The sequence below is a fragment of the Oryzias latipes genome, chromosome 6, assembly GCF_053564925.1.
Source record: "Oryzias latipes strain Hd-rR chromosome 6, Olatipes_Hd-rR_3.1".
NCBI lineage: Eukaryota > Metazoa > Chordata > Actinopteri > Beloniformes > Adrianichthyidae > Oryzias > Oryzias latipes.
The window spans coordinates 34,994,824-35,008,349 of record NC_136242.1 but is presented as its reverse complement, the minus strand read 5'-3'; the positions used below and the strand labels follow the sequence as shown (position 1 = coordinate 35,008,349).

The 13,526-nt window shown below is 56.8% G+C and overlaps 2 protein-coding genes across 8 annotated transcripts in view; both read right to left on the bottom strand.

Annotated features, from left to right (window-relative positions):
• LOC111947557 (USP6 N-terminal-like protein) overlaps positions 1-13,526 on the bottom strand; it is a 54,310-nt gene that overhangs the window by 3,969 nt on the left and 36,815 nt on the right. For all 7 annotated transcript variants that reach the window (XM_078949142.1, XM_078949146.1, XM_078949147.1 and 4 more), the window contains 5 exons: positions 5,396-5,503; positions 5,197-5,306; positions 3,980-4,028; positions 2,209-2,329; positions 2,035-2,129 (listed from right to left, as the gene is read on the bottom strand). In XM_078949142.1, the coding sequence (XP_078805268.1) occupies positions 2,035-2,129; positions 2,209-2,329; positions 3,980-4,028; positions 5,197-5,306; positions 5,396-5,503 (483 nt within the window). The remainder of the gene's footprint in view (positions 1-2,034; positions 2,130-2,208; positions 2,330-3,979; positions 4,029-5,196; positions 5,307-5,395; positions 5,504-13,526) is intronic.
• LOC144992513 (uncharacterized) lies at positions 402-2,030 on the bottom strand (the record flags this gene model as incomplete). Its single annotated transcript, XM_078949203.1, has 2 exons — positions 402-465; positions 1,096-2,030. Coding segments are annotated over 2 exons (999 nt in total), but the record flags the coding sequence as incomplete, so codon positions are not given.

Sequence of the window (13,526 nt, the reverse complement as noted above, 5' to 3'; positions counted from 1 at the left end):
GACCTAAATGGCGAGGAAGGTGACTTAAATGGCGGGAAAGGTGACCTAAATGGCGGGAAAGGTGACTTAAATGGCGGGGAAGGTAACCTAAATGGCAGGAAAGGTGACTTAAATGGCGGGAAAGGTGACCTAAATGGCGGGAAAGGTGACCTAAATGGCGGGGAAGGTAACCTAAATGGCGGGAAAGGTGACTTAAATGGCAGGAAAGGTGACCTAAATGGCGAGGAAGGTGACTTAAATGGCGGGAAAGGTGACTTAAATGGCGGGGAAGGTAACTTAAATGGCAGGAAAGATGACCTAAATGGCGAGGAAGGTGACTTAAATGGCGGGAAAGGTGACCTAAATGGCGGGAAAGGTGACTTAAATGGCGGGAAAGATGACCTAAATGGCAGGAAAGGTGACTAAAATGGCGGGAAAGGTGACCTAAATGGCGGGGAAGGTAACCTAAATGGCGAGGAAGGTGACCTAAATGGCAGGAAAGGTGACTTAAATGGCGGGAAAGGTGACCTAAATGGCGAGGAAGGTGACCTAAATGGCAGGAAAGGTGACTTAAATGGCGGGAAAGGTGACCTAAATGGCAGGAAAGGTGACTTAAATGGCGGGAAAGGTGACCTAAATGGCAGGAAAGGTGACTTAAATGGCGGGAAAGGTGACTTAAATGGCGAGGAAGGTGACCTAAATGGCAGGAAAGGTGACCTAAATGGCGAGGAAGGTGACCTAAATGGCAGGAAAGGTGACTTAAATGGCGGGAAAGGTGACTTAAATGGCGAGGAAGGTGACTTAAATGGCAGGAAAGGTGACTTAAATGGCGGGAAAGGTGACCTAAATGACAGGAAAGGTGACCTAAATGGCGAGGAAGGTGACCTAAATGGCAGGAAAGGTGACTTAAATGGCGGGAAAGGTGACTTAAATGGCGAGGAAGGTGACCTAAATGGCAGGAAAGATGACCTAAATGGCAGGAAAGGTGACTCAAATGGCGGGAAAGGTGACCTAAATGGCAGGAAAGGTGACTTAAATGGCAGGAAAGGTGACTTAAATGGCAGGAAAGGTGACTTAAATGGCGGGAAAGGTGACTTAAATGGCGGGAAAGGTGACCTAAATGGCGAGGAAGGTGACCTTAATGGCAGGAAAGGTGACTTAAATGGCGGGAAAGGTGACCTAAATGGCGGGAAAGGTGACTTAAATGGCGGGGAAGGTGACTTAAATGGCGGGAAAGGTGACTTAAATGGCGGGAAAGGTGACTTAAATGGCGGGAAAGGTGACCTAAATGGCAGGAAAGGTGACTTAAATGGCGGGAAAGGTAACCTAAATGGCGAGGAAGGTGACTTAAATGGCGGGAAAGGTGACTTAAATGGCGGGGAAGGTGACCTAAATGGCGGGAAAGGTAACCTAAATGGCGAGGAAGGTGACCTAAATGGCGGGAAAGGTGACTTAAATGGCGAGGAAGGTGACCTAAATGGCGGGAGAGGTAACCTAAATGGCGGGAAAGGTGACTTAAATGGCGGGAAAGGTGACTTAAATGGCGGGAAAGGTGACCTAAATGGCGAGGAAGGTGACCTAAATGGCGGGAAAGGTGACCTAAATGGCGGGAAAGGTGACTTAAATGGCGGGGAAGGTGACCTAAATGGCGGGAAAGGTGACTTAAATGGCGGGAAAGGTGACCTAAATGGCAGGAAAGGTGACTCAAATGGCAGGAAAGGTAACCTAAATGGCGAGGAAGGTGACCTAAATGGCGGGAAAGGTGACTTAAATGGCGAGGAAGGTGACCTAAATGGCAGGAAAGGTGACTTAAATGGCGGGAAAGGTGACCTAAATGGCAGGAAAGGTGACTTAAATGGCGGGAAAGGTGACTTAAATGGCGGGGAAGGTGACCTAAATGGCGGGAAAGGTAACCTAAATGGGGAGGAAGGTGACCTAAATGGCAGGAAAGGTGACCTAAATGGCGGGAAAGGTAACCTAAATGGCGGGAAAGGTGACTTAAATGGCGGGGAAGGTGACCTAAATGGCGGGAAACACAGGCCCAGCTGAACCCACCAGATGTTTCTTCAGCCTGGGCAGCAGTTTGGACAGGATCAGCTCGTGGTGAGCCTGGAAGCGGTGCAGTTTGGGAAATCCCGGGATGAAGAACCCTGGCGGGAGGGGAGTGGGGTCACACCCAGAAGTTTGAATGGATTCAGTCATGACTCAGCAGTTTTTCCAGATTCTCACCGTGCATGGCGTGTTTGCTGTTGGTGAGGAGCTGCGATAACGCCCAGAAGGCATCTTCTTCATTCAGGTACATCAGCAGCATGGCGGCGAGCTGACTCATGCCCTGACAGTAGCTCACTTCCTGATGGGGGGGCACAAACGGGGGACACTTTGAGAGGAAGTTTCAGTTATTTTATTATTTTATTAAACAGCCAGACAAAACAAGAACGAGCTACAGACAGAGCTGCAGACAGACACGGCTGTAGACAGACAGAGCTGCAGACAGACACGGCTGCAGACAGACACGGCTGCAGACAGACACGGCTGCAGACAGACAGAGCTGCAGACAGACACGGCTGCAGACAGACACGGCTGTAGACAGACAGAGCTGCAGACAGACACGGCTGCAGACAGACACGGCTGCAGACAGACAGAGCTGCAGACAGACACGGCTGCAGACAGACACGGCTGTAGACAGACAGAGCTGCAGACAGACACGGCTGCAGACAGACACGGCTGCAGACAGACACGGCTGCAGACAGACACGGCTGCAGACAGACACAGCTGCAGACAGACACGGCTGCAGACAGACACGGCTGCAGACAGACACAGCTGCAGACAGACACGGCTGTAGACAGACACAGCTGCAGACAGACACGGCTGCAGACAGACACGGCTGCAGACAGACACGGCTGCAGACAGACACGGCTGCAGACAGACACAGCTGCAGACAGACACGGCTGTAGACAGACAGAGCTGCAGACAGACACGGCTGCAGACAGACACGGCTGCAGACAGACACAGCTGCAGACAGACAGACAGACAGAGCTGCAGACAGACAGATGCAGTAGCATCGTCCACATTCAGAGCTTCATCTTCACTGACGGATCAGACACAAACCTGGAACTGATGCCCATATTAGGGCAGAATCACAGAGGCTTCCTTACAAGGAAATACAGTAAATATGATTACAGCTAGGAGGTCAGAGGTCACGTTCTCCACGTTTCTCTATACCAATTGTAAAGAAGCCCCCCCCCCCCCCCCCCCCCCCCGGCTCTCCCACTGACCCAGTTTTGAATGAGTCTGATGTTGGTGGAGGGAAACGGCTGAGTAGCTCTGTTGGTAAGGTGAGAGGCTACCATGCAGGAATCCAGGGTTCAATTCCCGGAAGGGAAGAAACAATGGTACTGGGGGCAATTACCATATCAATGACGAGCAGTTAACATCACTCAGTGAGGGTCCTTAGGCAAGTTCAGCTTCTGCCCCCCACCACCCCAGGGGATGGGTCAAATGCGGAGAAGAATTTCCCATTGAGGGATAAATAAAGTATAAGGAAAAAAGAAAAGAAATGGAATGTGGAAAGCACGGCCATTTCCTCAGCCTCTCTGCCACAGAGGAGCAATCTGTCTCAGCTGTGGTGCAGCAGTAGACCCCTATTCGAAGGTCGTGGGTTTGATTCCTGCTTTGCCCATGTATCAAAGTGTCTAAACGCCCCGTTGCTGTTGGTGGTACAGGTCAGTACTTTACATGAACGAGTGGATGAACGGATGAACGGATGAACGGATACGTCTGTGACCCTCAAATGTTGAAGCATTTAACGTAAAACGATTCAACTATTGAACCAGAATCTGATTGTTTCTTCTAAATTAGTCCACAAACATGAAGAAATACATCTGAGCCTCGACTTCCTACTTTAAGAGCATCACCCCCCCACCCCCCCAATAAGGTCAAAGCTCCAAAAACAAGAATGTGTCATGAAAGAACCAGAACCAGAACCAGGAGAACGGCTCACCGTGTTGTAGACAGAGTATGCTGCCAGCACATGGAACAGGGCCTGCTGCCTGGGGGGGGCACAGGAAAACACGTCAAACACTCATCCTGATGGGGGGGGGGTCATAAGTGCAGAGTGGTCCTGTGGCAGCCGCTTTGCTGCGAATAAATGTGACAAACGTGGACAGGAAGCCCCCCCATAACAAACATGTGATGTGTGTCTGCATGACCGAGGGAGGGGTGACCAAGATGTATGTGTGAATGAAGAGGGGGCGGAGCTACGGCCTGGTGTCGGCGCACATTTCTGACGTTTCCTGTGGAGCTTTGCGCTCTGACAGGAAGATGAATAAAATGCTGGGGGGGGGGGGGGGGGGGGGTGTCAGGGCTCAAACCCTGCAGGGGAAAGGGGGGCAGGCTTGAAGTCCGGGGGAGGGGCGATGCCGACAACAAAAACATCCGTGAGGCTGGCACAGGAGTGGCGTGCGGCTCTCCGTGGTTCAGTAAAACAACCATCATGATCTCAGATGGTCGTGGAGCCTTTAACACCGTCAGGTAGAGCGAGCGGACAGGAGCGAGAGAGCAGCGTGAGGGGGGGGACGCGTCTGCAGCTGTGAACGCCGGGAGGTAAAGGTTATGACCCCTGGGCTAGCACAACAAAACCGTGAAGGGTCATTTCTGAAAACGTGGACCAGAACCTCAGAACCTTTACAGCTGCTTATGTTCTGGGTGGGGGGGTGGGGGGTTGTAACCATGGGGAAAAGCTTCAGATCTCTAACAGTGGCTCAGGTGGTTGAAGGGTCGGCAGTTCGATCCCTGCTCCCCCCAGTCAGCCTCCAGTGGCTCCACTGGTGCATGAATGTCCCGGTGATGGTCAGAGGGGCCGTAGGCGCCAACTGGCAGCCACGCCTCCACCGTCACCAAGTCGACATGAGGAGTGAATGAATGATGGACACAATGGAAGCACTTTGAGTGTCTGGAGAAGCAGATAAATGGAATCCATTATTATTACTAAACAGAGCCGGTGCAGGTCGTTAAAGCCCCACCCCAATAACAACGGTGTTTTGGCTGATGGAGGACATTTATGAAGAAAATTGATCTTATAACTACGTCTTTTTAGTCAAATCGTTGCCCCGCCCACAACTCAGAAAGAAACTACGTCCTAGAAAACCACACTGATTTTGGATTTTGGTGGGCGGGGCTTAACACGTCAGGACAACATGGGAAGCAAAGGAGACCCACTTGAGTCCAAAGCGGTCCCTGAACATGATGTGGTTCCTGAAGGTCCGGTTGACGTCCAGGTCGATCTGCTTGATCTCTGTGGAGACGATCCGGGCCTGCTGCTTCATCCTCTGAGGAAGACGAGGCAGAAACCACAGGGGTTCAGAAAGAAGCAACACTTTCAGGTGTCGGTCCGTCGGTTCTGATGTTCAGCCCAAACCTCATATTTTCCTTTATTCTCCTCCTTGACCTTCTCTACGTCCAGCAGCAGAGACCAGACCTGACCTCTGAGCTGCAGAGGGATGCCTTTGTAGACGCGCTGCAGCAGCTGGAAGGAGGAGATACCTCAGCACCAGGAGGAGGAGGGAGGAGGAAGGAAGGAGGAGATACCTCAGCACCAGGAGGAGGGAGGAGGAAGGAAGGAGGAGATGCCACAGCACCAGGAGGAGGGAGGAGGAAGGAAGGAGGAGATACCTCAGCACCAGGAGGAGGAGGAGGGAGGAGGAAGGAAGGAGGAGATGCCACAGCACCAGGAGGAGGAGGGAGTAGGAAGGAGGAGATACCTCAGCACCAGGAGGAGGGAGGAGGAAGGAGGAGATACCTCAGCACCAGGAGGAGGGAGGAGGAAGGAAGGAGGAGATACCTCAGCACCAGGAGGAGGAGGAGGGAGGAGGAAGGAAGGAGGAGATGCCACAGCACCAGGAGGAGGAGGGAGTAGGAAGGAGGAGATACCTCAGCACCAGGAGGAGGGAGGAGGAAGGAGGAGATACCTCAGCACCAGGAGGAGGGAGGAGGAAGGAAGGAGGAGATGCCACAGCACCAGGAGGAGGAGGGAGTAGGAAGGAGGAGATACCTCAGCACCAGGAGGAGGGAGGAGGAAGGAGGAGATACCTCAGCACCAGGAGGAGGGAGGAGGAAGGAGGAGATACCTCAGCACCAGGAGGAGGGAGGAGGAAGGAAGGAGGAGATACCTCAGCACCAGGAGGAGGGAGGAGGAAGGAGGAGATACCTCAGCACCAGGAGGAGGGAGGAGGAAGGAAGGAGGAGATACCTCAGCACCAGGAGGAGGGAGGAGGAAGGAAGGAGGAGATACCTCAGCACCAGGAGGAGGGAGGAGGAAGGAAGGAGGAGATGCCACAGCACCAGGAGGAGGAGGGAGGAGGAAGGAGGAGATGCCGGAGCACCAGGAGGAGGAGGGAGGAGGAAGGAGGAGATACCTCAGCACCAGGAGGAGGGAGGAGGAAGGAAGGAGGAGATACCTCAGCACCAGGAGGAGGGAGGAGGAAGGAGGAGATACCTCAGCACCAGGAGGAGGGAGGAGGAAGGAAGGAGGAGATGCCACAGCACCAGGAGGAGGGAGGAGGAAGGAAGGAGGAGATACCTCAGCACCAGGAGGAGGAGGAGGGAGGAGGAAGGAAGGAGGAGATGCCACAGCACCAGGAGGAGGAGGGAGGAGGAAGGAGGAGATACCTCAGCACCAGGAGAAGGGAGGAGGAAGGAGGAGATACCTCAGCACCAGGAGGAGGGAGGAGGAAGGAAGGAGGAGATACCTCAGCACCAGGAGGAGGGAGGAGGAAGGAGGAGATACCTCAGCACCAGGAGGAGGGAGGAGGAAGGAGGAGATACCTCAGCACCAGGAGGAGGGAGGAGGAAGGAAGGAGGAGATACCTCAGCACCAGGAGGAGGGAGGAGGAAGGAGGAGATACCTCAGCACCAGGAGGAGGGAGGAGGAAGGAAGGAGGAGATAACTCAGCACCAGGAGGAGGGAGGAGGAAGGAAGGAGGAGATACCTCAGCACCAGGAGGAGGGAGGAGGAAGGAAGGAGGAGATACCTCAGCACCAGGAGGAGGAGGAGGGAGGAGGAAGGAAGGAGGAGATGCCACAGCACCAGGAGGAGGAGGGAGGAGGAAGGAGGAGATGCCACAGCACCAGGAGGAGGAGGGAGGAGGAAGGAAGGAGGAGATACCTCAACACCAGGAGGAGGGAGGAGGAAGGAAGGAGGAGATACCTCAGCACCAGGAGGAGGGAGGAGGAAGGAGGAGATACCTCAGCACCAGGAGGAGGGAGGAGGAAGGAAGGAGGAGATACCTCAGCACCAGGAGGAGGGAGGAGGAAGGAAGGAGGAGATACCTCAGCACCAGGAGGAGGGAGGAGGAAGGAGGAGATACCTCAGCACCAGGAGGAGGAGGGAGGAGGAAGGAAGGAGGAGATGCCACAGCACCAGGAGGAAGGAAGGAGGAGATACCTCAGCACCAGGAGGAGGAGGAGGGAGGAGGAAGGAAGGAGGAGATGCCACAGCACCAGGAGGAGGAGGGAGGAGGAAGGAGGAGATACCTCAGCACCAGGAGGAGGGAGGAGGAAGGAGGAGATACCTCAGCACCAGGAGGAGGGAGGAGGAAGGAAGGAGGAGATACCTCAGCACCAGGAGGAGGGAGGAGGAAGGAGGAGATACCTCAGCACCAGGAGGAGGGAGGAGGAAGGAGGAGATACCTCAGCACCAGGAGGAGGGAGGAGGAAGGAAGGAGGAGATACCTCAGCACCAGGAGGAGGGAGGAGGAAGGAGGAGATACCTCAGCACCAGGAGGAGGGAGGAGGAAGGAGGAGATACCTCAGCACCAGGAGGAGGGAGGAGGAAGGAAGGAGGAGATACCTCAGCACCAGGAGGAGGGAGGAGGAAGGAAGGAGGAGATACCTCAGCACCAGGAGGAGGGAGGAGGAAGGAAGGAGGAGATACCTCAGCACCAGGAGGAGGAGGAGGGAGGAGGAAGGAAGGAGGAGATGCCACAGCACCAGGAGGAGGAGGGAGGAGGAAGGAGGAGATGCCACAGCACCAGGAGGAGGAGGGAGGAGGAAGGAAGGAGGAGATACCTCAACACCAGGAGGAGGGAGGAGGAAGGAAGGAGGAGATACCTCAGCACCAGGAGGAGGGAGGAGGAAGGAGGAGATACCTCAGCACCAGGAGGAGGGAGGAGGAAGGAAGGAGGAGATGCCACAGCACCAGGAGGAGGGAGGAGGAAGGAAGGAGGAGATGCCACAGCACCAGGAGGAGGGATGAGGAAGGAAGGAGGAGATACCTCAGCACCAGGAGGAGGGAGGAGGAAGGAGGAGATACCTCAGCACCAGGAGGAGGGAGGAGGAAGGAAGGAGGAGATACCTCAGCACCAGGAGGAGGGAGGAGGAAGGAAGGAGGAGATACCTCAGCACCAGGAGGAGGGAGGAGGAAGGAAGGAGGAGATACCTCAGCACCAGGAGGAGGAGGAGGGAGGAGGAAGGAAGGAGGAGATGCCACAGCACCAGGAGGAGGAGGGAGGAGGAAGGAGGAGATGCCACAGCACCAGGAGGAGGAGGGAGGAGGAAGGAGGAGATACCTCAGCACCAGGAGGAGGGAGGAGGAAGGAAGGAGGAGATACCTCAGCACCAGGAGGAGGGAGGAGGAAGGAAGGAGAAGATGCCACAGCACCAGGAGGAGGGAGGAGGAAGGAAGGAGGAGATACCTCAGCACCAGGAGGAGGAGGAGGGAGGAGGAAGGAAGGAGGAGATGCCACAGCACCAGGAGGAGGAGGGAGGAGGAAGGAGGAGATGCCACAGCACCAGGAGGAGGAGGGAGGAGGAAGGAGGAGATACCTCAGCACCAGGAGGAGGGAGGAGGAAGGAGGAGATACCTCAGCACCAGGAGGAGAAGGAGGAAGGAGGAGATACCTCAGCACCAGGAGGAGGGAGGAGGAAGGAGGAGATACCTCAGCACCAGGAGGAGAAGGAGGAAGGAGGAGATACCTCAGCACCAGGAGGAGGAGGGAGGAGGAAGGAGGAGATACCTCAGCACCAGGAGGACGGAGGAGGAAGAAAGGAGGAGATGCCACAGCACCAGGAGGAGGAGGGAGGAGGAAGGAGGAGATACCTCAGCACCAGGAGGAGGAGGAGGGAGGAGGAAGGAAGGAGGAGATGCCACAGCACCAGGAGGAGGAGGGAGGAGGAAGGAGGAGATACCTCAGCACCAGGAGGAGGAGGGAGGAGGAAGGAGGAGATACCTCAGCACCAGGAGGAGGGAGGAGGAAGGAAGGAGGAGATGCCACAGCACCAGGAGGAGGAGGGAGGAGGAAGGAGGAGATACCTCAGCACCAGGAGGAGGGAGGAGGAAGGAAGGAGGAGATACCTCAGCACCAGGAGGAGGGAGGAGGAAGGAAGGAGGAGATACCTCAGCACCAGGAGGAGGGAGGAGGAAGGAAGGAGGAGATACCTCAGCACCAGGAGGAGGAGGAGGGAGGAGGAAGGAAGGAGGAGATGCCACAGCACCAGGAGGAGGAGGGAGGAGGAAGGAGGAGATGCCACAGCACCAGGAGGAGGAGGGAGGAGGAAGGAAGGAGGAGATACCTCAGCACCAGGAGGAGGGAGGAGGAAGGAAGGAGGAGATACCTCAGCACCAGGAGGTAGGAGGAGGAAGGAGGAGATACCTCAGCACCAGGAGGAGGGAGGAGGAAGGAAGGAGGAGATGCCACAGCACCAGGAGGAGGGAGGAGGAAGGAAGGAGGAGATGCCACAGCACCAGGAGGAGGGAGGAGGAAGGAAGGAGGAGATACCTCAGCACCAGGAGGAGGGAGGAGGAAGGAGGAGATACCTCAGCACCAGGAGGAGGGAGGAGGAAGGAGGAGATACCTCAGCACCAGGAGGAGGGAGGAGGAAGGAAGGAGGAGATACCTCAGCACCAGGAGGAGGGAGGAGGAAGGAAGGAGGAGATACCTCAGCACCAGGAGGAGGGAGGAGGAAGGAAGGAGGAGATACCTCAGCACCAGGAGGAGGAGGGAGGAGGAAGGAGGAGATACCTCAGCACCAGGAGGAGGGAGGAGGAAGGAAGAAGGAGATGCCACAGCACCAGGACGAGGAGGGAGGAGGAAGGAGGAGATACCTCAGCACCAGGAGGAGGAGGAGGAAGGAGGAGATACCTCAGCACCAGGAGGAGGAGGGAGGAGGAAGGAGGAGATAACTTAGCACCAGGAGGAGGGAGGAGGAAGGAAGGAGGAGATACCTCAGCACCAGGAGGAGGGAGGAGGAAGGAGGAGATACCTCAGCACCAGGAGGAGGGAGGAGGAAGGAGGAGATACCTCAGCACCAGGAGGAGGGAGGAGGAAGGAAGGAGGAGATACCTCAGCACCAGGAGGAGGGAGGAGGAAGGAAGGAGGAGATACCTCAGCACCAGGAGGAGGAGGAGGGAGGAGGAAGGAAGGAGGAGATGCCACAGCACCAGGAGGAGGAGGGAGGAGGAAGGAGGAGATGCCACAGCACCAGGAGGAGGAGGGAGGAGGAAGGAGGAGATACCTCAGCACCAGGAGGAGGGAGGAGGAAGGAAGGAGGAGATACCTCAGCACCAGGAGGAGGGAGGAGGAAGAAGGAGATACCTCAGCACCAGGAGGACGGAGGAGGAAGGAAGGAGGAGATGCCACAGCACCAGGAGGAGGAGGGAGGAGGAAGGAGGAGATACCTCAGCACCAGGAGGAGGAGGAGGGAGGAGGAAGGAAGGAGGAGATGCCACAGCACCAGGAGGAGGAGGGAGGAGGAAGGAGGAGATACCTCAGCACCAGGAGGAGGAGGGAGGAGGAAGGAGGAGATACCTCAGCACCAGGAGGAGGGAGGAGGAAGGAAGGAGGAGATGCCACAGCACCAGGAGGAGGAGGGAGGAGGAAGGAGGAGATACCTCAGCACCAGGAGGAGGGAGGAGGAAGGAGGAGATACCTCAGCACCAGGAGGAGAAGGAGGAAGGAGGAGATACCTCAGCACCAGGAGGAGGGAGGAGGAAGGAGGAGATACCTCAGCACCAGGAGGAGGGAGGAGGAAGGAGGAGATACCTCAGCATCAGGAGGAGGGAGGAGGAAGGAAGGAGGAGATGCCACAGCACCAGGAGGAGGAGGGAGGAGGAAGGAGGAGATACCTCAGCACCAGGAGGAGGGAGGAGGAAGGAAGAAGGAGATGCCACAGCACCAGGACGAGGAGGGAGGAGGAAGGAGGAGATACCTCAGCACCAGGAGGAGGAGGAGGAAGGAGGAGATACCTCAGCACCAGGAGGAGGAGGGAGGAGGAAGGAGGAGATATCTCAGCACCAGGAGGAGGGAGGAGGAAGGAAGGAGGAGATACCTCAGCACCAGGAGGAGGGAGGAGGAAGGAGGAGATACCTCAGCACCAGGAGGAGGGAGGAGGAAGGAGGAGATACCTCAGCACCAGGAGGAGGGAGGAGGAAGGAAGGAGGAGATACCTCAGCACCAGGAGGAGGGAGGAGGAAGGAAGGAGGAGATACCTCAGCACCAGGAGGAGGAGGAGGGAGGAGGAAGGAAGGAGGAGATGCCACAGCACCAGGAGGAGGAGGGAGGAGGAAGGAGGAGATGCCACAGCACCAGGAGGAGGAGGGAGGAGGAAGGAGGAGATACCTCAGCACCAGGAGGAGGGAGGAGGAAGGAAGGAGGAGATACCTCAGCACCAGGAGGAGGGAGGAGGAAGAAGGAGATACCTCAGCACCAGGAGGACGGAGGAGGAAGGAAGGAGGAGATGCCACAGCACCAGGAGGAGGAGGGAGGAGGAAGGAAGGAGGAGATACCTCAGCACCAGGAGGAGGAGGAGGGAGGAGGAAGGAAGGAGGAGATGCCACAGCACCAGGAGGAGGAGGGAGGAGGAAGGAGGAGATACCTCAGCACCAGGAGGAGGAGGGAGGAGGAAGGAGGAGATACCTCAGCACCAGGAGGAGGGAGGAGGAAGGAAGGAGGAGATGCCACAGCACCAGGAGGAGGAGGGAGGAGGAAGGAGGAGATACCTCAGCACCAGGAGGAGGGAGGAGGAAGGAGGAGATACCTCAGCACCAGGAGGAGAAGGAGGAAGGAGGAGATACCTCAGCACCAGGAGGAGGGAGGAGGAAGGAGGAGATACCTCAGCACCAGGAGGAGGGAGGAGGAAGGAGGAGATACCTCAGCATCAGGAGGAGGGAGGAGGAAGGAAGGAGGAGATGCCACAGCACCAGGAGGAGGAGGGAGGAGGAAGGAGGAGATACCTCAGCACCAGGAGGAGGGAGGAGGAAGGAAGAAGGAGATGCCACAGCACCAGGACGAGGAGGGAGGAGGAAGGAGGAGATACCTCAGCACCAGGAGGAGGAGGAGGAAGGAGGAGATACCTCAGCACCAGGAGGAGGAGGGAGGAGGAAGGAGGAGATATCTCAGCACCAGGAGGAGGGAGGAGGAAGGAAGGAGGAGATACCTCAGCACCAGGAGGAGGGAGGAGGAAGGAGGAGATACCTCAGCACCAGGAGGAGGGAGGAGGAAGGAGGAGATACCTCAGCACCAGGAGGAGGGAGGAGGAAGGAGGAGATACCTCAGCACCAGGAGGAGGGAGGAGGAAGGAAGGAGGAGATACCTCAGCACCAGGAGGAGAAGGAGGAAGGAGGAGATACCTCAGCACCAGGAGGAGGGAGGAGGAAGGAGGAGATACCTCAGCACCAGGAGGAGGGAGGAGGAAGGAGGAGATACCTCAGCACCAGGAGGAGGGAGGAGGAAGGAAGGAGGAGATGCCACAGCGCCAGGAGGAGGAGGGAGGAGGAAGGAGGAGATACCTCAGCACCAGGAGGAGGGAGGAGGAAGGAAGGAGGAGATGCCACAGCACCAAGAGGAGGAGGGAGGAGGAAGGAGGAGATACCTCAGCACCAGGAGGAGGAGGAGGAAGGAGGAGATACCTCAGCACCAGGAGGAGGGAGGAGGAAGGAAGGAGGAGATACCTCAGCACCAGGAGGAGGGAGGAGGAAGGAGGAAGGAAGGAGGAGATGCCACAGCACCAGGAGGAGGAGGGAGGAGGAAGGAGGAGATACCTCAGCACCAGGAGGAGGAGGGAGGAGGAAGGAGGAGATACCTCAGCACCAGGAGGAGGGAGGAGGAAGGAAGGAGGAGATGCCACAGCACCAGGAGGAGGAGGGAGGAGGAAGGAGGAGATACCTCAGCACCAGGAGGAGGGAGGAGGAAGGAGGAGATACCTCAGCACCAGGAGGAGAAGGAGGAAGGAGGAGATACCTCAGCACCAGGAGGAGGGAGGAGGAAGGAGGAGATACCTCAGCACCAGGAGGAGGGAGGAGGAAGGAAGGAGGAGATGCCACAGCACCAGGAGGAGGAGGGAGGAGGAAGGAGGAGATACCTCAGCACCAGGAGGAGGGAGGAGGAAGGAAGAAGGAGATGCCACAGCACCAGGACGAGGAGGGAGGAGGAAGGAGGAGATACCTCAGCACCAGGAGGAGGAAGGAGGAGATACCTCAGCACCAGGAGGAGGAGGGAGGAGGAAGGAGGAGATACCTCAGCACCAGGAGGAGGGAGGAGGAAGGAAGGAGGAGA